We start from the raw sequence: 26420 nt of genomic DNA on the forward strand, positions 1-26420 counted from the left end.
AAGTGGCATGAGGCAATTCTGAAAATTTAAATCTTCAGTAACACTGTGAAATAAGGGTTCTCCACAGACAATGGAACGGTGGCGCAGCGCCGCTATACTAACGGGTGAGGGTGACGAGCGAGCCCCCCCCTCCCGGAGCGTCCGTCCGCCCATCCAATGATAGCAACTAACTGTGGCCGTCCACGTCCAATCTACCGTCTCTACACGCCCCCACCACTACACTAAAAATTTCTGAGGAGAACCCTGGAAATGCATAAATTAATTCAGTGGAATTAGGCAAACATTAGAGGAGGGATGAGTAGGGAGCACTGCGTAGGCAGATGAACAGGCACCAGGACTCACCAGAGAAGGGAAAAAGGCATGTGCCATGGTGAGTTTCTCTACCTTGTCTCTATGGGAGAAAGTCTCATGAGCCCCAGCTGGCTGAAAGCAGTTCTGCACCCTCAGCTGGCCGAGGTTGGCCACAATGACCCTTGGTGACCGGGAGCTCTCTGGGATGAGAATAACTGGGGCGCCAGCCTCAATATCAAGCAGAACTCTGGATGCCCGCTGAGGATGATCCCGCACCTGCGCAAAGAGGCAAAAATAGAGAGGATGAAAGTTGGGGATAAAATTCTGTCTTGACTCCCTGAGCGATCTGTACCAGGGGGGGGCATCTGATGTCATTTGAACAACTGAAAGCTAAGCATAACCTGCCAGTCTCACATTTTTTCCGTTATCTGCAGGTCAGAAATTTTAGAAAGCACAATGTATCAACGCTGTCAGAAATTCCACAACACCCTGCACTTGAAAAGATAGTTAAAAAACTAAAAAGGGAAAAAAGGAGCAGTATCAAGCCTATATCAGACACTCTTCAGTCAGATAGAAACAAGTACAGAAAGACAAAGGTCTGAGTGGGAGTCTGAGCTGGGAGTCCCCCTTTCTATAGAATACTGGGAAAAGTGTCTTTTGAATATTCATCGTTGCTCAATAAATGCTAGGCATAAACTAATTCAGTTCAAAATTATACATAGATTACATTACTCAAAGCTAAAAGTTAACAAAATGTATCCCAATGTATCAGCATTGTGTAACAAATGCAAGAATCAGGTTGGAACACTTACTCATCAATTTTGGACGTGTCCCAGTTTTCACTCATTCTGTTCTTCAATATTTGATTTTTACTCAAAGGCATTTAAAAGGTTGTGTGAACCCTGCCCCTTGGTGGCCATTCTGGGATCGGCTCGACTCAGTACTCTGACGATACAAAGTCTGTACAACAGTCCCTATGTTTTGGTGCCATTTTGGCTAAAAGACTTATCCTGATTCCAGCTCTGTGATGATACTGACTGTAAGCAGGTCCTTTTCTCTGCCATATGGTATGGAATTTTTTCTGTTGCTGTTGTTTTGCCATAGTACCCAAGCTGTGTAGTAATCTGCCATATTGTCAAATCCAATCTACTTATGTTTGATGATGCTGCTGTGTTATTGTTTGTTTGTTTTTTTGTGTTTTACATTTTTTCTTTTTTGCATATCACAAAAAACATATAAAACTATGATTGCTTTGTGAGAGACATGTATTCTATTCAATGTGCATTTGGCAATAAAAAGAATATCAAAAAAAAAATTGGGGCACTTTTTATAACACTGGGAAATACTCACAGCCTGGCCTTTCATTGCAGCCCTCTGCCTTCCTAGTACATCCTGTAACTGGGTGAAATGTTGGATGAAGGCCACCACCTCGGCCTGAAAGCGCTGGGTGTGGACATACTGCACTGAGGCCATCTGCAGGGAAACCTTGATGTCACATTCACGCTCCAGGTAAGGATCTGGCTGGCCGTATCTGAACGAGGCAAAGCAAAAAGGAAACCATTTTCACCGAGTTCTTCAGTATCACACATAAACAGTACATTATACACACACATGCACGCACACGCGCACATACACACACAGTAGATATTTATATATAAACATATATATACTTATGGATGTTGAAAATAAGGGCATCCCCTCCTTGTGTGGTGAAGCGCTCTCGGTACAGATCACCATGTGGGGTGAGGTCACTTAGGGACAAACTTCCTAGACTACCTTGTAATGCCAGGTCGCCATCTGAAATATTAGACATAACATGATTGTGATAAGACCATATTAAACATCAAATTATTTTCATGAATCAACCTTGAAAAAATTATGTTGTGTGGAGGAGTTGTTTTATCTAAACAAGGTGAATTAAAAAAAAAGGTTCATACACACCCAACATTTCCAGATGAGCAGATAATTTGGACACACTAGCTCTGGCAAGCTCAGTTAGTTTCTTGTTCAGTATTAGAGATAAAGAGTGAACCTAAACATAAAAAAATGGGCAGATTTAGCAAACAAACATCCACCTCAGAAATTATTTTCAAATACACATTTTCCCCAAGATTAATAAATAACATGATCCATTCATACAGTGTTCATGACAACCTTTACTGATACTGCACATGAACATGGAACTGCAGCCGATCAACCTGACTCTGTATCTGGACAGCCCAACCACTCCAACTTGATTCTCTAGGTCAAGCAACCTACCTTTAGGTCCACTTTAGTGTTGGCAGCCTGTGTTGTCTCCTCCTCACTGCTGTCTGGCTCATAGAGAGGGTGTCCTGGCACAGGTTCAGGTGAATTGGGATGCAACTTCACTGCATGATTATTGGCTGTGGAGCCAATACCAAAGAAATCAAGGATAACCACCCAGGTCTGTAGTGTGATCAATACATCCAGGCAGTTAAAATCAATATCCACACTTCTTCCCACACTGCCATAGAGTGTTTTGAACTCTGGATGACTCTGGTCCACCAGTAGCACATTGATATGAACTAGTGAGTCATCAAAATCTGGGAGTGGTTGAGGAGAGGCTGTGTGGTGGGTAGGAGAGGGAGGCGGAGTGCTTGGACAGTCTGGGCCCCTCTTGGATTTGCGATGGCTAGCTGAAGGGGTGCTAGGATGCCTCTGGTAGAGCTGAAAGACGTTTTGTGCCTCCTCCATGTGGGCAGGCAGTGAGCGTGGCATGTCTGGGTAGAGGGCATTCGATGCTGATGGACAGCTTTGGGAAAGGTACTCCTTTGGACTGAAGGTGGAGGGCTTGTGAGCTCCACGAGACACCATCAGATGTTTGTATTTAGACTTAGGGTTCTGCTCCAGGAGGTCCTCCATTAGCAGTGAGCGGAGAGCCAGCTGGACTGCCAGTAGGTGGGGGTGGTCTTTGGTAAAGTCACCCTCCAGATCTTGGAAACGCAGGCTGACTAAGCCCTGGGAACCTTGGGTCAGGTCAGCACTGAGCTGGACTTGTAATTCTGCCACATGCAAAGTGACTTTGAGCTGAGTGAATGAGGAAGAGGGAAGAGCAGGTTTGTGAGACTGTAAGGGCAATGCAGACGACAGCGATGAGTGGGAGAAGTTTATATGGGGAGGGTCCCTTGCAAACAGCCCTCCCTGTGGGTCAGGGAAGCGGTGAGGTCTGGTGGAGGAAGGAGTTGGTGGTGGGGGTGTCGGTGGTTGGCTCGGTGTAACACGTTGTTCCTCAATCAGGAACAAATTGTCAAGTGTCTGGAGGACTTGTTCATAGACAGGCTTGCACAGGAACACCTATCGCCAGGGTATCAAACATGAATGAAATTAATAACCAGTCAGTGGCCCCACATCAAAAATGTAATTTAAAGGCCTTGCAAACTCACACTGATATTTTCACTTAAATTGATGAGATGATTACACCTCACCAGAAGTTGTAGGTTTGAGGAAAGCAATGCTGGAACTGCAGTTTACCAAAAAACATGCACTAATAAGAATATTATCCTTTCCTGCCTACAATTTGAGCAAACACAATTTCTACAGATATCTTCTAATGAGACTTTACTTTGACAACAATATCAAAACTGTCAGAAAGAGAGGGATGTGTCTCACTAGGTTATTCACTGAAGCATACAATGGGAATCCTAACAGGAAATATGTCTCCAGCATTCGTTCATCTTTACAATTCGAAAGAGGTCTTTCCGCAACGTATGTTAAATCAAGGTAGGAGAAAGAGGCAAACATACAACTAACTGAGGATGACTGGTTGAATATGACACAGTCAACCACACCCCAAACTCAGGTCTGTGGAGAAAATTTAACCTGGACAAATATTTTAAGTTTTATATCACCCCCAGAAATAAAGTCAGAAAGTAACAACCTTATTGTTTTGGAATAAATATTTCTGATCACTGTGGCAACTGGGATCAGATTCATAATCAGCACTGCTTGAGACCTGGCCATTATTTGAATACCACGTTACATTTATAATTTGAAGTGTATACCTGAACAGGGTTGACAAATTTTCCTTCAACTCTCAGCAACCCTATGCTCTTGCAGGGCTCCTCTGTGGTAAGGAAAGTAAACTGGTTTTCTTCATCAATGGGGACTTTCTCCAGGCTGAATTGTATAGTGGTGTCTTTCAATATATGGAAGGCTGTAAAAGAAAAGAAATATATGAGCCTGTACGACAAGCTGCATATAAAATGTATTGCATTATCTGCATTGCTAAATAGAAAATAACATTTGGAATACCACTGATCTTACAATTTTTTAGATTCTCACCTTTACCGCGGTTGAGGTATTCAAAGAAGTCATGACGTGTTAACTGTGGTTCATCCTGATTAATGCTCCCATTGTGGGCTGGTGACAAGCTGCCAGCTGTATCCCCCCTGGGAGCTCTCTTCACAGTCAAGTGACTCATGTTGAGTGAATACAATCGAATATCCTCCACCAACACCTGCAATCGCTCTCCTTCAGAACCCTGGCCAGTGACACTATTCTGGATTGTTATGCTTCCCAGATGACCAACCAATAGCTCGTGGTGTCCAGGTTTACGGGGAATGGACACAACTGGTGATTCAATGCTGATGTTAAGGGTCAACTTCACCATTAATGTATCTAATGCGGACTCAGACTCCTCCATTGGAAAATCTTCTTCATCCTCAAATGGATAGGCCCAGCTTTGACTCTGATTCCGGGTTCTCCGTGATGGAGTCTCAAATAGGGAAACCATTCCACTGTACTCTGCTGTCTTAGTGACTAGAACTGTTGACACTTTGGTAGCGGCACTTTTCAGCATGGAGCGGAAATTGTCTTCTACCTCATTGGCAGACAAACTCAGCTCCTTCAGGAATTTGGCTGAGTGATTATAATGCAAGGATGCCATTTGAAGGTGCAAAGAACACTCGCCATGGGATTTCTCCAAAAGGCGGAAATTTAAAGCCTCTGAGGGAGAACCACCAGTGTCAGGAAGGAATGTTAATCCAAGAGTTGAGGAGTTTTCCTCAACACTGCCAATGCTGACCACAAACTGGCTTCGACCTCCTTCCTGGGTCAAGTCAACCAACTGCATGGACCCAAGGGAACCATTGATGTCCAACCGACTGCCCATGGACACATTGACCTTGGTGCCAGTGATGCTGGTAGTGGCAATCTTCAACCCTTTCTTCTCAGCACCCAGGACAGTGCCAGTGGACACGGTCCGAAGGAGAAGCAGGTTAAGGCGGTGGATCTCCACAGTCAGCTCTTTGTTTTGATCATAGGTGGCCTGATATGTCCCCTCCCCTTCTTCACTGTAAGGCTGTTTTGTATGTTGCTGTACTGATGATGTCCAGGCACTTTCTTCTTTGGGGAATGACTTCTGGAGAAACTTAAGTAGCTCCACCATGGTCTCAGGGTTGAGAATGATGTCCAAGTTGTTGACCTGCATGCTTGTCACCTGGAGGGAGCTGTCTAGGTTCATTGAGGGGCAGTCTGAGCTAACAAACTGGTACTCAAGTTTAATCAGAGCCTCCTCGTCTTTCAGAAATGAACTGAAGGGGGATATTCTCTCCATGGCCACACCAGAGGTTGATTCAGTATGGTGGCCCTGATGATGGGGAGACCCGCCATCAGACAACACAGGAGATGAAGGTTCGCTCTCCCTGAGGCTGCCCGTAGGTATGTCAAAACTGAGATGCTTATGAGAAGCCACAAGGAGGTCGAAGTCTGAGCCATAAGTCTGTAAGGTGTCCACCAACAGAAGTCCATGGACTGTCAGAGAGACTTCAGCATCATATGGCCGCTTGACAAAATTAGCATTTGTGCCAAATACCTTGAGAACAGATATGTAGCGACCATCACTCTCTATACCAAGCTGCATATAGTTTATGTTAAATTCAGCCAAAAGTAGACGCGATTCCACAAGGACTTCCCGTGTGTGCTGCTCTAAAGTCATCACGCTCTGGGTCAGGTTCTTGGCTGAACCTTGCAGCTTCCAGGAGCTGTCCTCTCTCTGAAAGATCGTGTCATGGCGGAGGGTAAGAGGATCAGGACACCTTATATTTGGGCCTGTCTCCTGGCTTTTATCTCCCTCATTTACAGACGAATTACTTAGCCTGGCCAAACAACTCCTAAGAGCAGTCATCTTCTCAAGGTTGATATGAACCTTGAGGTCGGGTAGAATTCCTGAGAGTACAGCCCCAGGGAGCTGGGGGTCCGATGTGTATCGCAGTCTCTGCTCAAGCTGTAGCAGGACATTAAATTTCTCCACCACATGAGTAGGCCCTACCTCACTCTCTTGCAGATGTTTCCAGTTATCTTTACAGCGACCAACCATTATCTGCAGGTCCTTAAAGGACAAGGAGTATTTTTCATAAAGCTTTCTGCTGTAGGCATATACACTTTCAGGAGACCTGAGGCTGGGAGGGCTTTTGAGCTGTTCTTTCAAAGGCATGTCTAGTTCGGGTGGTGGAGACTCTGGTGGGGTGGCAAGGGGAGTCTGGTACTCATCATCACTCATGTCATCTCTTTCAGGTTGAGTAGCTTTTGAGCTGGCCTTAGTGTCATCTTCAAATGAAATGAATAACAACATGTATCAGCTAAGTTAAAAACCACATCATTCCAAAGAACATATATATTTGGGTGTGTATTTGATTTTTTTAAATGGCTGCTTGTTTTACCTTGAGAGTTCGTCAGGAGAATCCTGCCTAAATCAACAACAACTAGCATTGGGTCCCCTGACTGGAAGTCATCAGGGAAAATCACCTGGGGTGCACAGATGTCCAACTTCATGGTCCAACGCTTACTGTTCTCCTACAAAGCAAACATATCAGTGGTATTTAGAGATGATTCAACTGCCAATTAATGTCATGTCATTATCCAGTTAATCTTTCTTACAATAAACTCTCCCACAAGAAGCTGATCAATGGTTTGTCGGATCTCTGCCTTGGTTTGCATCTTCAGCTTGTTGTACTGCCTCCTGGCAGCCTCTGCCACTCTCAGCTCCAGCTCTGACTGATAGCCAAAACCTTGGAATCATATAAACATATTCATGTTACAATTATCCACCGGTATTAAAACTATAGATGAAGATGTAATGTTATCTGACATTTTTTGGATCGGGGGTAAAAGATTTCATGGACTTCTATACTTGTAAATTAAGAGTAAATACATTAATCTTCTCACAAGCAGACATATTTGATTATAATTCATTTTGACTTTGTTATTTTAGTCAATTAAAGTTATGAAACTGCCTTCAGTATGAAGTTTGATGCAAAAATATGATTACTGTGGCTCAGGAGGTAGAGCAGCCAGGTCACAGTGATTGAAATCCTTATTCTGAATTAGACACATTGTTTGAAAAATTAAGCGTGTCCACCCTGATGTTGTGTTTTAGCCTATGTGTCATTTATTGAGGGAGTAAAGTCTTCCCCATCACATTGAAGAAAAAAGCCAAATGTTGATGGGTGTAAGCTTTTTGGTTTTGTCCAGTGTGAAAGGGGTATGAGAGGCTTTTATAACTTGACCCACAGTACGATGTCCAAAAGTGAAAAGAGCGATCAAGAAGAGGTAAATAAGTCAGCAAAGATTATGTATTTCAGGAGTGTACAAACTGTTTAGAACAAGTTCACATTAAGTTAATCATGAGACTGGTAAATTTGAGGACTGTTGTTTTGCTTAATCACTTCTCTATATCCGCATCTCTCAAAATTCATACTGATCCTTTAAGGACATCTTTAAATGTGTAGTTTTCTTTCACTTTTAACACACATTTACATTTATATTTAGGCCATTAAGCAGACACTTTTGTCCAAAGCCACTTTGAATAAGTAACTTTGTCACAAGACAGAAACAGAAAGACACAATGCCCACAATGTGTAATTCAACAAGCACATTCCACAGTATCGTAACAAAAACGTATGCACACCGAAGAAAGGACATAGATTTTAATTACTTACCTGAGGTATGAACTCTTCCTTTATAGAAGAATTCAGTCACTTTTTTGATGGCTTGCGGGTTGTAAATGATGTTTAGTGGACTAGTGTTCACTTCTAGTCTTCTCTCAAACTTACACCTTGCAGGGTTACGCTCATAAATCATCTCAAACACTGGTGGTGAAGAGCTCTCTGCACTGAATCCTAAAAACAAAAAAAAACAAACAAATACAATATCTCATAAAAGACAAACATTTCAGCGAACATTGTTATTCATGCAGCCACCCGAATCTGATTATTGCCACAAGAAAAAATGTTGAACTTGTATCATGTAATCAAGAATAAGTTAAAAGCCCAGTGAGCAGCTGTGGAGGTTGGCATCGTCATCGCAGCGAAGGGAGTTATTCTCTCCCACAGCTGACACTGCTCCTGAACTTCTAGAAATGCCTTGTTTGTAGTCTAGCCTTTACCTTGCGTAACTCTGCTTTGTATGGAACATGGGACCACTGACTAGGGGACCATCCTCCACCTAGGTGGCAGTCCTACACAACTTGCTGACTGACATTGCTATAGGAAGATGTGGAAGATACAAGCAAAGCAGCCAATTTCTCTGTTGTTGGCTGCAAAAACGAACACAAAAGTCTTCATCTACTCCAGAGCTGTATGAGTGTAGCTCAGTGTGCTCTAAAAAAGGCTTTTTGAACCATGAGTCCACAATGGTGGAATTTCCAGTGTTTACACTATTTTATGTGCCTTTGCTTGGCACAGACATTTTTGATAAAGATTTATGTGAATGGAAGAGAAAGACAGCTTTGAATTTGACTCAATCAACCCTAAAATCAGTATTAAAATCCAAAAGAAATATGTAAAATATTTTTTGTGGTGATCACTGAATTAAACAATTTGTAAACAAGCTCCTACATACTTATTGGTCTGTAATTTGCACAATCAAATCCCTTCAGTCTTTCAGAATAGTCAGTCAGTTCATATAACAGAAAACAAAACTCTTACCAGAGGTACTGCTGGACTGACCAGATGGCTGGTTAATGGCAACAACAACTTTGTCCTAAAACAAGGGATATGTTCATATATTACAAATGTGATACAACATAGCAAAGAAAATTATACAACAGGCATGAAAACAGGGCAGGGCTGAAAAAAGTGAGAATGACACGACCCCTCTGGGGGGGTCTGGAAGAAAATTTTGAATATTTCATATTTAAAAGCATCAATCTGATGCATTTTGAGAGAAAAATCAAGCAGAATTACAACGCAGTATCAATGTATAATAAAGTATCTATCTGTACATGATCACATTATGCTATATAAGAAATGAGACTGACAACTTCTCTCATGAAACGCGCAACAGCACAATTTTAATAGCGCAATCTGCCGCAGAATGAAAAAAACAAGCCCTTAAAGAGTGTGTTTTGACAAGATGAATATGGGTTTTGGACAAGTTGCTGTCTCTCTGCTTGGAAGAAAGGTGCTGGCTACAGGGTGTTGACGCTATGACCTGCACCTTCTTCTTGTGCACTTCCATTTGACAGTGTGCCTGCAGTGCATGGCTGCCCTTGTTTGCCTAGTTATTGGCAGTTTTTATACTGGGCAGCAAGCCGCCAATTTGGCTGTCCTTTATGTGGCTAGGTCCATGGATTTAGGGGCTGTTCACACGAAAACGCTCTTTTGCGAAAATGTACATGTATTGCATCGTTTTGGCCGACCGTCCATACGGATTTTGAAAACGCAGCGCCTGAAAACATGCTTTTTTGAAACCGGGTCTCAGGGTAGAGAAATCCGGAAACGCAGCTTCCATTTTCATGTGGACGGCGAATTCACATACTGTCCGAAACGATGACGCCATCGCCCCACCCTCGACCTCTAGCCTCCGACCTCTGAACCCCGCAACGTCTCGCGACAACAATGGCAGCGGACAACACACTTGTGCTCGTACTGCAGCAGATATTGAGCCTGTTGGAGTTACTAAGGCAAAATATTATGCTCCTCTGCCACTACGCTGAGCAAAAAAGGATTTTAGACAACCGAAATACAGAGCAAAAGCTTTCTGCGTATGCTCCGTGTCTTCTTCTCCTTTTCTGGTGAATGTCAAGCACCAAGTATAGGCCTGGAATATGAACTACAGCGTTTTCGGTCTTTTTCAGTGGATTCGTCTGGACACTTAATGACAAGGAAGACGGAGAAAAAAAAGATTGTTTTCACCCATGTGGACGGGGCCTTAGACAGAAGGGGAGGAGTCTGTTTTGGTGCGCCAATTTGCTGGCTCAGAGGGTACTCTTCTTTCCACTGCCATTGTTAACGTTATCTAAATCCAAGACTTCAATGTGCAGTGCGTGAGATGGGCGGAGATGACCTGCACTGTTGTGCGACCCACAGCTGGGGAGTTTTTAAACCAAGAAACAGATGATCACAGCAGTCAGTCCATCACTTCATCCAAGGACGTCAAGATGAGCAACTGGACAGCCGCAGAGATCCAGGAGATGCTCTTCAGTCTCTGTAGCTGTCTTCATTGTCTGCTTGTTATTGTAGCGGCAAGCTACGAACGGTCCATCCATCCATCATCTGTACTATCTATGTACGCCGCTTAATCTGGGGGGGCTGGAGCCTATCCCAGCTGACTTAGGGCGAAGGCAGGGGACACCCTGGACGGGTCGCCACTCCATCGCAGGGCCACACATAGAGACGAACACTACGGACAATTTAGAATGATCAATTAACCTCAGTATGTTTTTGGACTGTGGGAGGAAGCCGGAGTACCCGGTGAAAACCCACGCTTGCACAGGGAGAACATACAAACTCCACACAGAAAGAGCCCAGGCGTCCCAACCGGGACGCGAACCGGCTTCTAGCTGTGAGGCAGCAGTGCTAGCCACTGGGCCACTGTGCAGCCCCGCTACGAACGGTCGCTACTTTCAAATTAAAAGAAGAACCCAGTTCTAAACTCCAGTAGGGTGCAATGTAAAGCTCTTATTTTGAAGACAAATTCGTTGTCTTTCTGACAGAGAATGCAATGTGCTTACTGATCTTCCTGAACACATCTGCTAGATGGAAACTGACAATTAGTTGTAGAGATTTTAGAAAAGTTTTGACTGAATTCAAGGCTCCCCTCAGGCGCGCACATGTTCGCAGTCCATTTTCTGGCATACCTCCATGTCCCGTCCATACTCACTCACTGTCAAAATCTGTCCATCACTGCTTACCGTTTTGGGAGAAACCAGGACAGGGAAGATGGTACCCTGAGTGGTCAAGTCTCTCAAGAACAAAGTTCCCAGCTTAACAGACAGCAACGAAGACTCGGAGCGAGGGAGAGACTCCACAATCACCTTTACTCCTGTGGAAACATGGTCACAGTAAATTAAACAACATTTCTCAAAGAGATTTTTATAGTGACAATTTTAGCATACATGGATGCCTACTAGGGCTGAACGATATGGAAAAAATTTCATATCTCGATATTCATGCAGATATCTTGATATCGATATGATACAATATGACTACGGGTTCAGTGAAAACCAAGCATTATCAGAAAAATAAAGAGATTATTGTAAGCCATATACAAATGGTTGATAGAGAAATCATTACCAAATTGTCACAAACTTACTACAGAGACAAATATATTTGAAGTAACAACAGTAAAAGGAGGGAGAAGATCAAACGAACTCTGTGCATTTTTACAAGATGAGTGATGACATCCTAATCTGGAGAGAAGAGTGAAAGTGAAGATCGAGACTCAGCAGCTTCAGGTTATCGGTAAAGTACCAGTGGAATCTAGAAAGACGTCAGAGAATTAACGGATCAACAGAGTAAACGGCAGCTATCTGGGCTCAAATCCACAGAGCAAGCGGCCGCGGTATCGCTCCTGCTGCCACAGCCAGGCCCCGACACACCGGCCTGCCGCCTGCACAGCCGCTCGGGAGGGGAGAGACCCCGGTGCTGCTGCAGAGGAGCCATGGAATGTGATGACTCTGAGCAGGAGAATTACAATATAATATATTTCTCATCTTTCCCCTGAGCATCTGAATAAGTCGTTAAATTTGTCACTCGTCGCTTTTTAGAAATAAAGTCGCTAAGAGGGTCTGAAAAGTCTCTAAATCTAGTGAGAAAGTTGCCAAGTTGGCAACACTGTGTGTGTGTGTGCGTCTCCGTCTCCTCCATTCCCACCCTAATGTTTGTCATTGGTTGGCTTCAGCTGTCGATCCACAGCAAGCATGAAATGAGGTTTGTAGTTGGCTGGCCTTAGCGGTGCATTCAAGGGCAATAGCAAAAATGATGTTTGTTGTGACTGCCAGAGCTGTACATGCAGGACAAGTGGGGAAATCTGTATTATTTATATAGTTTATTTTTCAATATTAATATCTTGAATGTTCATATCTAGATATAGATATGATAACGATATATAGTTCAGCCCTAATGCCTACTAAAGGCAACGTATGAATTAGTGACAATGAAGAAGATCAAACACGCTGGAATAAGAAAAAAAGTAAGGTATAGTAAATTTCCATTTACAGTTCATTTAGACTGGGGAACCACTCTTTGGGGTGCTAGTCAGAGTATATATCTGACAAGAATAATTTTTGGTTAGTTTATAAGCCAACCCTCCAAAAAGGACCCATGTATTCTAGTGCATGGCCAATTACTTTACACCAGGAATCAGCAGGAACGAAGAAACCAACAATACAAGAATTTGGCAGACTCTTGCATAAAATAGACAATCCTGGCAATCCTCCGACAACAGAGTTTATCCCCTGTATTTGAGTCAGTGCACTGTTGGCAGCTACAGGGAATGCTCAGCCTGGGAGCTGGGTTGCTGTCTGGTGACTTTAAGGTGTAGAGGTTGGAGAAGAGAAGTAATCCACTTATGCTAAATGGGTAAATGGACTTTTTGGCTCGTTGCCAGGGGTTGGCAACACTACGATGCACACTGTTGTGACATACTATATCCCTTCTTCTGGGGAATAGCTGTGTGCCATTTTGACTTGAAGCCAGTATACATAGTTATTTAATGAGCTGAACAGAGTGTGTGTGTGTGTGTGTGTGTGTGTGTGTGTGTGTGTGTGTGTGTGTGTGTGTGTGTGTGTGTGTGTGTGTGTGTGTGTGTGTGTGGTGCAGAGGGTGGGTGCTTAGAGGTTCCGCCTGCTACAATAGTAAGATGAAAAACATTTTAAAAGTCAGAGATTTTCCTAACAGTTTTTTTTTGTTTTGTTTTCATTATTTTTGAAGAGCTTTTACATGAAATAATGTACAGGATGAGCCAAACCAGACATCTTGTTTGTTTATCTGTGCACCTTCCAGTATCACAATTATCATCTATGGTGATATACAAATAATTATACTGTACTGCATTATAATGTTTTATCCTATCAACCAGTCCTGCCCTTTTATCTTTGAACTAAAACACATCCAACTGTCTGCACATTGGTAACAGTTGCACTATTGTGAACTACACTCTTAAGACAACGCAAACCCTGAAAGATGTTTCCTTGGTCCAAAAGCTGCTTCTGCATACCTGAGAATTCCAACTGGATGACCCCATTCTCCTGCAGGGTGTCCCCTATCCTGTTCTGGTGGAAGAGCGTGACTCCACCCTTCTCCAATAAGAACTCCAGCCGGGCAAATAAATGATCACGCCTGGTGAATGTGTTGAGAGTGTGAGAGTCCTCCAAGGGATCGAACAAGTCCTCTGTCTCTGCTGAGCAAGCATCATATCATCAAGTCAGCAGTCAGAATGCCTAGATATTCTATCATTATGCTGACTGTCACTGCAGGGGTAAGACTACAGAATACAGAATACAAGGTGAAAAAACAAAAATCTAACAGTACACTTATTTCACCCCATTCAGAATTACCAAATGTGACAAAATATGCAATTCAAATAAAATCAACTTTGTGATCAATGTCAGCCCTTCTCAGAGTTTCTCACCCAGAATATCCCACGAGGAAGGACTTGGCAGAAGTGCTTCAGGCCTGTCTGGGTCCTGGGAATCTCCATACCAGCCTCCCCAGCCCGGGAACCAAGACTGGAGGTACTGAATCATCCCTGAACTCCCACTCTTGGGGATGGATGTGGTGGGTGACGACGGCTTCGGTTCACTGCTGGGCTCTCGCAAATTCTGGAAGAGATGACAAAAAACATAGGCGGAAACTAACTATTCAAAAAATGAATTACAGAAATAAATTCTGTAGATGTTAGTGAAATGTTGATGATTGATTGTGAGTTAAAAAACAATCAGTTGAAAGTAGGGCTGTCAGTTTAACGCGTTAATTAGATGAAATAACTACACTGCAAATTAACGCATTATAAAAATGAATGCAATTAATTCTGAGATTCTGAGTGGCAATTCAATGCGTGAGCATTTTAAATTTGGCCCGCTGAATGACCCGTAGGCTACTTGGCAGTGGCACGTCACGGTAGCACTAGCACCGAGGAACATGTCCGGACGTGTTTGTCACTTCCCACCTGTGTCGCTAGATAAAGCAGGGTGACAACAGACATGAGCCGTTTTTAGACAGAGCACCAAGCCGCCAATTTGCCCGTCCTTTTGGCAGCTCGGTCCGCGGTTTTAGACAGAGGCTGGCAACTGGGGGTCTCTTTTGGTCCGCCAATTTTCCGCCTCGGAGGGAACACTTATTTCCGCCTCGCCTGCTATCCAAAAACAAGGCGGAAATGTGCCGGCCTCTGAGTGAGGTGGGTGGAGGTGTCGATGACCTGCACTGTTGTGCAACCCACAGCCGGGGAGTTTTAAAACCAAGAGACAGCTGATCACAGCAGTCAGTCCATCACTTCATCCGCAGACATTAAGATGAACAACTGGACAGCCGCAGAGATCCAGGAGATGCAGTGTCTCCTCGGTCTCTGTAGCTGTTTGGTTGTGTTAGCTTGTTGTTGTGTCGGCAAGCTACGAACAGTCGCTACTTTCAAATTAAAAGCCCCCCGCTAAGAACCCAGTTCTAAATGGGGTGCAATGTATAGCTCTTATTTTGAAGACAAATTCTATGTCACTGTTCACAGCCTTATTCATTTTGAATTGCTGTATTGAGTCAGCTTTAGTTCTCATTTTGAATTGAGAGTCTGCTTAAGTGCCTATTTGAGACTCAGCCTTATTTTATTTCTGACTTTTATTTATTTAAGTGTATTTGTATTGCATTTTTGAATAATGCACCTGCCTGATTGGTTTGCTGGGACGTGCTTGACCATTTTCTTTTAAATTTCATTTATGAAACGCACTTCACCAAAAAAATGTGAAATCTTCTCTTCTTAGTGTATTCAATTGATTAGTCATGCAATACAATTTTGTAATGTCCTGGAATTCGAATTCTTGATTTGGGTACCTTTAGCAGATATGAGATTAAAATGCGATTAATTAGATTAATTAATTACAAATCCTGTAATTAATTAGATTAATTTGTTTAATTGCCTGACAGCCCTAGTTGAAAGCATTGCTGATGCAGTGCATCTGTAATGAAACAGTGGTATGATGTCCATATGACTCCACAGGTCGTTTTCAGGTTGATTTTTACAGAGAACCACGCATGACATGTTAGAAATAGGTGAGGCTCCGAATTGCGCAATGCATCAGCCATGCTTGACACGTGCAAGAAGCACGTCTCATGCATCCAGTGTGAACAGTCTAAAGGCAGGAACACATCGTTGGATGTCTGAAGCGTTTGGAGAGACTCAGACGAGGTCGGGAACAAATATGTTTGTTGTGTTCAGCTGTGTTGGAAGCTTTCGGAGTCGCTCGGACGTTGCCTGCTCCGATTCAGCATGTGAAGTCTGAGGAGGTTGGCTGTCGGCCGTCTGGGCCATTGGGTTCTCTGATTGGCGGTGTGCTAGAGAATCAGCGCAGTGTGTGGGAAGGGGGAATACTGTGTGCGCATTGGTTTTCTACACATGGTTCATGTTTTGGAGTACTGGCATGAGACTAGCTGTTATTATGTCCGTTCAGGACAAATGAATTGTGTTCGTTTGGTAATGCCTCGCTGCATGTTTAGGATGCAGCTGTCTATACACTAGAGCCACCCACTTATTGCATCTCGAGCAAGCGCAGAACCTACACGCTACTGTGCAGCAGGCAGCACGTCGAAGCGATGTGTTTCAATGCAACTTTTCTGCCGAACGGGTCGGGGTCAGAGAGTGGTCGGATAAGGCAGTTGGACGTCTTGGCGGTGTGTGGGGGCCTTAAACTGTGACATGAAACACCTGTGAACATGGATGCCGAAATGAAAAGCGAGAAATAATGTCACGCAGCAGCGCTGAACACACATCTCGTGTGCCTGTAAGGCAGAGGGGCTTTATCATATCACAGGGACACAAAAACCCTAATGCTTTGTCATTCTAATTGTAAACAACATTATGCATCATCTAAACTTACCTCAGCAATCTCTTCCTGCTTTCGAAACCAGTCATGGACAATTTCTCTGAGACTCTGCAGCTCCTCCAATGTCTGCTCCTCTTCCACTCGCTCCAGCTCACCCTAGTTGATGACAAAAGCACACATCAGGACAGTAAATCAGGAGAGAGCAATAACCATAATTCTGATAGTCACAGACATACAAAATTCCATGTATAGAATCACCAGTCTGGATAAAGGGAAGTATCAACTACATGAGCTTTCTGACCTCACCTCCCCTACGAAGACCTTGATGTCTGTGTCAGAAATTTCTATTGGCAGTAATGTATTATAATATTGATGTTTTCATCACTGTACAGTCACCTGATGCTAAGAACTGTTGTGTTTGAACTGTTTTTATCTACAGAGAGAACAGGTCCTCTCCCACAATACAACATACTTCACCACTATGTTTGCACTGTAGTCCAGAATGGACAAACCAAACACCTTCTCTAGCCTTCTGTGTATTTAGTGACCATCACAGGAGGAAGATGAGGCAAGGGGTATTTTGTTCGTTGAAACAAAATACCTAGCTGATAGATGCCACTTAGTCCAATACATTGGAGCTTTAATCAAAAATGTACAACATTTTCTTTCAGGGGAACATGCCCTTTGAGCCCCCATAGATGTCTGAGGTCCACCCACCACAGTGTAACAATATCCTGTAGGGAGTCTTTGTAGGAATGTTTCTATGTTCTACTTTCTATTCTTTTTTTCTCTGACTATATTTATTGTCATCTACCAAAATACCAAATTCCCTGTATTTGAAAACATACTTGACAATAGACTTAATTCTGATTTTGTACCTCTTCCTGAGCACTCAAGGGGACTCCTTTGAGCTTTCTGAAGTAGAGACTGGTATAGGTCTGGGTGTCTCTTGCCCGCTGAAGGGCAAAGTGCCAGCTGCTTCGCCGCCGCTGCTCCCTGATTTCATTCAGGTTTGCCTGGATGGCAAACAACCACCACTGCCGGCAGCTGCAAGGAATAATTGTTACAAGCTCAACTTTGATTCAAAGATACAAAGGTTTATTACACGGTAAACACAGTATGTAACAGTGAAATGCAATGAACAGTTTGTTGGATCACTAGGGCCCGAGCACTGACCAGTTTGAGGACCTACTGGAATCACCAGGATTATTAGGAGGCCAAGCCCGAGCTTGAGATTTTGTCCGATATGCGTTAAACTTGGTACATACACTCTTCAACTGGACCTAATCTTTTTTTTTTTTTTTTTTTAAGATATTTTTTTGGCCTTTCTGGCTTTATTTCGATAGTACAGGTGAAGAGATAGACAGGAAACAGGGTAAGAGACGGGGAGTGACACGCAGCAAAGGGACCCGGGCCGGGAGTCGAACCCGCTGCAGAGCCTCGGCACATGGGTCGCGCGCGCTACCAACTGAGCTATGCGGTGCCCCAACTGGACCTAATCTAAAGCTATCAAAAGAATTTTGCTCGGTCAAAAAATGTGCAAATTATTAACGAACAAATTTCTGTAGGTAGCTATAAAAATGTAAAGTGCTTGATATCTCGGTCTAACTAAATGCTATTAACACCAAATTTGAGATCCTTGGTTGCTATGACACTGGGAAGGGATGAGCCAAATTTGGCGAATTTTGGCCTCTAGGGGGCGCTAAAAATATGGGAAGTTTAAATCGCTTGAACGGTGACATCGATTTCTACAAAATTGGTCGGTATGATGTAGGGCAAATCCTGAGGCCATATCTTGAAGGTGGTCATGACTGGTCAATGTGGGCGTGGCTTATTACAACATAAACAACAAACATTAATTTCAGCCAAACTATTATGCTAAGAGCTTTGAAATTTATATGGTACATAGAGAATAGGACACAGTTCTCCCATACCAGAAATTGCAGATGTACGCCACTAGGTGGCACTAAAATGGATGTGATCACATTTTTGCCTGAAACTTCCACATTTTAAATAACACATTTGCAAACCTTATATCCATATGTTCCCTGAACAGAGCTGGCTTTTCTGACATAGGTCATGCACACTTCTGCTGCACATTTCCTTTGCTAAATCGCCACATATGCAAAACCTACTTTTTCGAACTCCTCCTACAATTTGAGCTCCATCTGTCTGAAACGTTGCACATACAATCTCCAGATGAGTCTGATGAAAAATTGTCGAAAGAATTTTGGCACTCCAAAAAATCTGCTAGTTATAACCAAACAATCTGTTTGGCTAGCTAAAAAACACATATTGTTTCATATTTCGGTTGAACTAAAGGCTTTCAACATCAAACTTGAGTCAATTGTTCCTGAAGTCATCCAGAGGCTCTGCGCCAAATTTGGTGCTAATTGGCCTATAGGTGGCACTATAACGGATGTAAATGGGCTTTTGCCTTTAACTTCCACATTTTAAAGAACACATTCATAAACATCATATTCATGTATTTCCTGAACAGAGCTAGGTTTTCTGACATAGGCCCCGCACACTTCTGCTGTACTGTTCCTTTATTAAGTCACCACACACTAATCAACATAAATGCATTTTTCCTTGTCACTCTCATTTTTTCTTGCAATAATAGAAATGTAATGAAACAGTACTGATGTGGCGTCACTCCTGAGGCCAGCCTCACTTTTGCCCCAAGCCCGTCATCCTTTGGGCAAACTTCTGTGGGCTCTGCAGTGCGCGGGGTCTGAGTAGCACAGGGGGGCTTGGCCCCTGTTCATAACTGCTTGCAGTCCTAGTTATTTTTCTTCTGCGTATTTAAGTGCCGTTTTAGAGGCATGAACATACCCCAAAACTCGCCAAACTTGGAATACACGTCATATCTGGCAAAATTTCTTCTTAAATGGCCGTGGGTGTGGTCAGGGGACTCCATAGCGCCCCCTGCTGGAATCCCTGACTTACACGCACATACATTTACGAAATTCTGTATGCATGTGTATCATGAGTAGATGTACAAAAAAGTCCATGGACCCAAACTGTCAGTCCAACAGGAAGTCCGCCATTTTGATTTTCGCTGCTATTTTGACCCATTTCCATGCCTCGTGCTTTAACAAACTCCTCCTACAGATTTAACACCACATACTTCACATTCAGTCAGTTTCATCCTTGAAGATGAAAAGATATCAAAAGCTTTTGCCAACATTATACCTGGTGAGTGTGGTGGTGCGGTCCATTTCGATGCGTTGCCATAAAGCATCAAGTCCTTATAACTTCAACATACAATTTTCCATCTACACCAAATTGCTCACACATGTAAAGGGTGTCGCTCTGAATACGTCGATACATCAATACTGTGTTATATCCATAGCGCCACCCACTGGACACAGGAAGTCAGACAAACTTCATCCCATTTACATGACATCTACTGCTTGTTTTCCACACATCATACACTACAACATGACATACATCTAGGCACGCGCCCTCCGACATCGCAACAGCCCAATGTATGTGGAGAAGGGCCCATTCATCACTGCTTGCAGTTTTAATTCATTTCACTTTTTAAAGCAAGAACTTCTGTGTGAACTTACTTCCCAGAAATGGGGACTTTAGGCCTCCACTTTCGGTAAAGAAGCTCTCGCTCCCGGCGGTCCAGCTCTTTGAGGAAAGCCATGATCTGCTGGTACTGGACCTAAAGACAACAAGCAAATACACAGTTACTACTCTGTGTGCCTGCTCCTGTGTCATAACATGATCAGTAAAACACAGCCTGGGGTTCAGAATAAGTGGAATTGAAATTTGTTGTAAAAGGCAGGCACAGTAGACATGAGCTCAGACCAACACAACCACACAGCCAATGGAATAAATGAAAAGACTTAAAAACATGCTATGTTGTTATGTTAAGTCTCAGCAATTCTATCTTATTCATGTCTTTTTGTGGCTTGTTGTGCTTTTACACATTGTGGGGGGTAAAATCAACTGTACAGTGGCTAGTCATATTAGTCACGTCATAAGTCATTTTTCAGATTAAAACACTTTTAACACTCAGATAAAAGAGTTTTAATTTGACGATTATTAGTGGTATTTCCTTCAGTGGATCAGGCGTATAGTTGCAATGAGTGGTTGTACATGGTCTGCAACAGTGTTTGGTGAGTAATGCATGTCAAGTGGCATCTACAGTACATGAATGCCAGGACCCAAGACTTTACAGCAGAACATTGCATTCTAACAAGATGACCAATGTTATATATCCTGGTAATTCATCTCCCATTGTTGATAAAGCAAAATGTCAGATGCTAACACAGACCTGCGACAGGCGTAAAGACATGGGCTCCAATTGAACTTGGCCTTCAATCCGTGGGGTGTTTCGAGACCTAAGAGGCTCCTTGGAGGCATTTCTTCTAAGCAACACGGAGGCACACACTGGTTCAAAGATGTACTGATGTTCACGGCTCTGCATACATCGGGTCATTGCCTCCTGTACAGTCAGAAAACAACCAGACAACTCAAACACAACTTAGTCTCTAGAACTGGAAAGACGATGCATTTACATCTAATTTGGTTAGAACATTTCTAATGTGCAAGTTACATAGGTCTTGCAGTGCTAATGCTCCACCATGCAACTTGTATTTTGTCACTTAGGTGAGGTAGGGTTAGACATTACATAACCAATATACCTGATTTTTAACTTTAAGTAATCTGGGTAAATTTCCTTCCTTCACGAAGGATGTCCTTTAAATGCAAGAAGTACAATGATGTGTAACATTGTAAATACTGTCTGCCACTATCTTTCAGTGAGGCTTGTGGTGTTGTGTGCTTAAAGTAGAACACCCTTGACTGCAATCACAATCATGGGGAGAAGATTTGTCGTATTGTAAGCGATGACGAGATTTCATATCTGTAGGAAATTAACAATTTCGCAGACTGGTGAACAGAGAACAATCTTTTGCTCAACATAAACTGCATGGCACAAGTGTCTGACCTGGATCTGGTTTGCAGGAAGTTTTCCCAACATTTCACACTGTGTATCCCAGTAGACGCTGAAGTCTTCTATTTCTAACTGCTTTTGTCGGAGGAGTTTCTGAACCTGCAAATACAAAGAAAATCTCTGTAAACCTCAAATGTAAAGACCTATAACAGTCCTGAATCAACCGAGGCCCCTTAATTACAACATGCAGTTTCATTAAGAGATCATACAGAGTCATGAACACATGAAAGATCTTGTGGTGAATGCAATGCGTTACTGAAATACATTTAACTAGTAGTGTGTAATGGATATTGGGCATGTGCATATTCAATTATTAGTTTAAAAGCACTCTTACCGACTCTTTGGAAGGATTCTGAGCTGAAACATTGTTGATGCAAACCCCAAAGGCGTAGGGTTTCTCTGGGTTGGAGAAGTCATCCTCAAATCTAAGATGCACATCTTGGATCTTCAGCTACACATAAGCCAGGAAACCAGAGGTCAGCCTTTTACTTATGGTCAAACAGTTACCTACTACCTGCTTTCGTGGCCAGGTAGTATACCACAGCGTCAAGGAAGTGGCATGGAAATTCTCTGTCCTAACATTTATTCCGTCCTCATATTTACTTATTTAGCTTTCCTTCTTTTGAAGGAACGTATGGATTCAGTCTCTGTTGTGTTTCATTGCATCATCATACAAAATCAGTTGCTTACTTGCTTAAAAGTTTGGTTAAAATTGTCTTAAAACAACAGGTGCCCATATGAACATTAATCAGGTTTCTCTTGCTATATATTAAACAAAGAGGCCTTTCTGTTATGTAGCTTACCCTTGGTGATATAAAATGTGACTCTATAACACACACTCCACAACACTCCAATAATGCGCTTCAAATTATCATTACTGTCAATACTGCACCTGTCATGTCATGTCATTGTCTGTAACCACTTATCCCTTTCCATGGGGTCGTGGGGTGTTGCTGCTGGAGCCAGTCCCAGCCTTGTCTCAGGGCGAGGGCAGGGTGCTCCCTGGACAAGTCGCCAGCTCATCGCAGGGCCCTAATACTGCACCTTATCCCCTCAAACACTTTGTTCCACTTACCTTTCTCGTCTAACTCAGTATTCATATAATTTATAGCTACGTTAGCATTTTACTGTATAAAGAAGTTTTTTTTTATATTGTATATAGAATATTTAATGTTTCTGGATTTGCTCTTGTATTTGACTGTATATGTACCTGAATGTACAGTCTGTCTGTCTATCTATTTTCAAATGGGCTGTACAGTTTACTCACTCACTATATAAATTGTTTGAGCTGATACATAGAACACATGAGTTGTTTCTCATAGGCTGTTTTCAGACTGTAGGCAAATCAGACAAAATCTCTCAGATCAGATCTTTGAGATGGACTGTTCCCACTGTTATTTGTAAGTGATCGGATCAGCATTTTGTGTCCAGGCCATCACCAACCCACCTGCATGGGTTGCTGTGGTACTGGTTTATGTGTCAATAACTACATACGCTGGAGACATGGCTTTCGAACATGGGAGCATGAAAAACGGAGATTCATCATCTGACTGTCCTAACAATCACACTGTGACTTGTTCTCTGTGTTGTCTTCCAGATAGCTATGCAGGGAGCAGCATGGCTCTGCTCAGCCGCTCTGAAATACTTTTGTCTCTGTGGACGAGATGTCATCGTGTGTTCAGCTGCGAGTAACCAAAAAGACACTTTGATATTTGATATGAGGGGCCAGAGCGTCAGGACGGAGGCATCAACTTGCAAATGTGTTTTTTGTAAAAATTGCATTTCAAGTGGTTTATGCTCCTAAAATAAATGTGGGTACAATTTGGATATGCCAAAAAACTGATTTAGATGACAGTCTGAACATTGCCATATAATTACAGCTCTAATATCTAATGTTTGATGGCTTACCTCAATGTTTTCCACAATCCTGGTGACCATTGAGGCAGTGACAGAGTACCAGTAGGATTCCCCTCTCTGTTCGCACTCACTCTATAGGAGCAAAACACATGCAGTTATACAGTATATGCACCTACATGCAGCTTCCATCTACTTGTAAAGAACATGTACATGGCAGTCTTCAATTTAATGATTTCTGCATCTCTATTTTTTCTGTGATGGAACAAGTGGAACACATATTACTTGTGTCAAAAACATTCATGAATTTGGTTCAATAATTAATTTATTATAGGTCTTCTGAAAAACAGTGCAAATCTGCTGGATCAAATCAAAAATATACGTACAGTAACCTGACCTGTCAACTTAGGTGATTATGGAATGTTGTGGAAAGTCTGCAATGAATTAGAAGCTGCTGGAAGACAGGTATCAGTGTCCACAGTCAAGTGTGTTTTAAATCAATATATTCTGAGAGGCTGCTGAGCAAGAAAGACACTCTTGCTCCTTAAAGCTGGACTGAAGTGCCAAGATAAAGGGCGGTCTGACGGCGATGTAAAGCGGTGTGAATTTTCCCTTTACAATGTACACTTGAACTGTTATAGATTTTTTAAGGTGAGCCTTGTTTTAGGAGGTTTATTTCTCTTTTTCTCTGGACTCTGTTCACTGCAGTACAAAGCTGAGCGTCTGGGCTGGAGCGACTCTCTGCTTCTCCAAACTGAGGCTGTGCTGATCGCTGATTACAGTAGAGAACAGATCGACTATAGATATGTACTTTATATGACCCCACTTCAAAAAACATGAACTATCCCTTTAAGATCAGTATCAGCAAAACTGATGAACTTGAACTCCAATTCTGCAAATATGGATGTTGCAACAAAGAAGCTGAAAATGCTAAAAACATGGGAAGATCTCTATAATCACCACAATCATGTTGCACATGACTACAGGTCTGTGGCTACTCCGGGGTCCCCTGTGAGGCTGTAATGCTCATTGGAGACCAGAAACCTAAATTGCTGGTTGGTTATATAAGAGAGGATTCTGTTGTTTTTGGTTCTGTTACATTAGTGTGATAAGCAGAAAGCACAATATCTGTCGTGTTGATAAACCTACTTTGAATTTGTCTTCAAGAGCCTTGAGGAGGCGTTGTTTGCGCTCTCTCTCCTCCTCTCTCTCCTTCTCTCCATCATACTCCTGTAACTGGGCAGGGCCAATGATGAGGGTAAGCTGGGACATGGAGATGACCCATGGATCACTGTGAGGCCGGTAGAAAGGGATCTGAAGAGTAATCTTTCCAATGAAGCCTAGTGAAAGACAACATGTTGCAATGATCTCACTACAGGAAACAGCCTGGAGCTAAAAAAATAATAGCTTCATTAAACTTCATCAAATGTTAGAATTAAACCTTAAATGTTGAACATTGATTAATATTTAGATATATTTCAGACCATTATATTTACAGTAGTTGGAATCAGGTGCAAATTAGGTATGAGGTATTCCTAAGCCAAAAAAATGCATAATTGGTAAGCCGTAAGGGTGTGTGTTGCCAAAAATGTTCAAATTTACTCTTACACAGTTCCCAACTTGCTGGACGAGACAGTCTGTAACTCACTCAGCTCCAACTTGTGTGTATCCAGCAGCGTTACAACCCTTACCTTTCTTTAAATACCACGCGTTTGCTCAATTACCTTCCTTTGGTGTAATGCACCCATGTCCACCATTTTGAATACAAGGTGATTCATCAAAATCATGGTGGCCATTTTAAATTCATGCCCCAACACACGCACAGACAGACAGACAGACAGACACAAGCACGCATGCAAACACACACACACACACACACACACAACCATATACCATCAAACATGAATTTAATGGTAAGATTCATCAGAAAGCACAAATTTTATCAGCAACCCACTCAACTGAACACCTGCAGGTCCTGAGGACTTACTACATGCACAGCAATGAGATTAGGCTGAGAGGACCAAGGCTACTTAATTCAAGTCCATGATTTGATTCAGAGAAATCTGTCTGTTTTTTTAAGGGAGGAATTCTTTGTTTGGATCTGACAACGTTGACATGTAGACCATTTCTGCTGCCACCAGAGCCAAACTGATATGCTATCCAGTGATTCCCACACATTAATTAATTGTGGGAAACTCCAATACTCCCTTAGACTTATTGTGAAAAGCCACCTTTTACGATAAAGAATGCTGTTCACCGTCATTATGTTAGAGGACACTTCACCCATTTCAGCTTGTTATGACGGAAAGCAATCAGTGTGTCTCACCTGCTTTGACTTCAAATGGCAGGTCAAACTCTCGGAGGGCATCTTTCCTCAGAGGGAGGTTCTCCAGCTCCACTGCACCTGAGGAATGACAGGAAACAGACAAACACACTCACTTTCCAAATGTGATGATATTTTAAAATAAACCAATTCAAAAATTGTTTGTAGTTTCTCAATGATATTGTCATCAAAATAACACAGTGCTGGTTTAAATCACAGCTCCTACAATAACATACACTTATTTGCCAGTTTATTTGGTTCACCTTGCTAAGACTAATGCAGACTAATTTCTAATGTTTTAGAGGTGTCAATTCAACTTTTGATCATAAGAAATTTGTGGTGTTGATAGTTCTATTTTTCTGTTATCTATTAACAGCCATTTTGTCTCTTTGTACTTTCAGTTTCTGTTTGTGTCTTTCTAAATATAAACATCCATTGTGTCAATACACAACCTCAAATACTCCACAATATCACATGACATAACTCATACACTGCCTTCACATTTGCTATTGATGCTACATATACTGACAAGACGCAATCAGAAAGCGAACATGGGTGTCTGCATCATCCTTTTCATAAAAAAAATAATGCTCTCTGTGCATGGATCTCTGATGGTTTACAGTAATTGGATCGGTTGTATCCAAAGCACGATCAGGCAGGGCCCAAGTGAGCATGCCATCAGAACATCAATACATCAAGCTTAGTTCACT

The 26420-nt window shown here is 42.5% G+C and overlaps 1 protein-coding gene across 10 annotated transcripts in view; it reads right to left on the reverse strand.

Annotated features, from left to right (window-relative positions):
• The window catches only part of vps13d (vacuolar protein sorting 13 homolog D), an 89274-nt gene that overhangs the window by 59229 nt on the left and 3625 nt on the right, over positions 1-26420 (reverse strand). For 5 of the 10 annotated variants that reach the window (XM_037103282.1, XM_037103281.1, XM_037103277.1 and 2 more), the window contains 23 exons: positions 25714-25791; positions 24537-24727; positions 23442-23522; positions 21868-21984; positions 21528-21632; positions 20853-21023; positions 20137-20237; positions 17440-17608; positions 16616-16717; positions 14164-14353; positions 13750-13932; positions 11444-11574; positions 9237-9291; positions 8250-8429; positions 7189-7319; positions 6972-7104; positions 4594-6858; positions 4314-4465; positions 2551-3606; positions 2233-2323; positions 1962-2088; positions 1642-1822; positions 343-567 (listed from right to left, as the gene is read on the reverse strand). In XM_037103282.1, coding sequence (XP_036959177.1) covers positions 343-567; positions 1642-1822; positions 1962-2088; positions 2233-2323; positions 2551-3606; positions 4314-4465; positions 4594-6858; positions 6972-7104; positions 7189-7319; positions 8250-8429; positions 9237-9291; positions 11444-11574; positions 13750-13932; positions 14164-14353; positions 16616-16717; positions 17440-17608; positions 20137-20237; positions 20853-21023; positions 21528-21632; positions 21868-21984; positions 23442-23522; positions 24537-24727; positions 25714-25791 — 6215 coding nt within the window. The remainder of the gene's footprint in view (positions 1-342; positions 568-1641; positions 1823-1961; positions 2089-2232; positions 2324-2550; positions 3607-4313; positions 4466-4593; positions 6859-6971; positions 7105-7188; positions 7320-8249; positions 8430-9236; positions 9292-11443; positions 11575-13749; positions 13933-14163; positions 14354-16615; positions 16718-17439; positions 17609-20136; positions 20238-20852; positions 21024-21527; positions 21633-21867; positions 21985-23441; positions 23523-24536; positions 24728-25713; positions 25792-26420) is intronic. The other 5 variants (XM_037103284.1, XM_037103283.1, XM_037103278.1 and 2 more) reach the window with 2 other exon arrangements.

This window comes from Acanthopagrus latus, chromosome 7, assembly GCF_904848185.1.
Source record: "Acanthopagrus latus isolate v.2019 chromosome 7, fAcaLat1.1, whole genome shotgun sequence".
In the NCBI taxonomy this organism is placed as follows: domain Eukaryota; kingdom Metazoa; phylum Chordata; class Actinopteri; order Spariformes; family Sparidae; genus Acanthopagrus; species Acanthopagrus latus.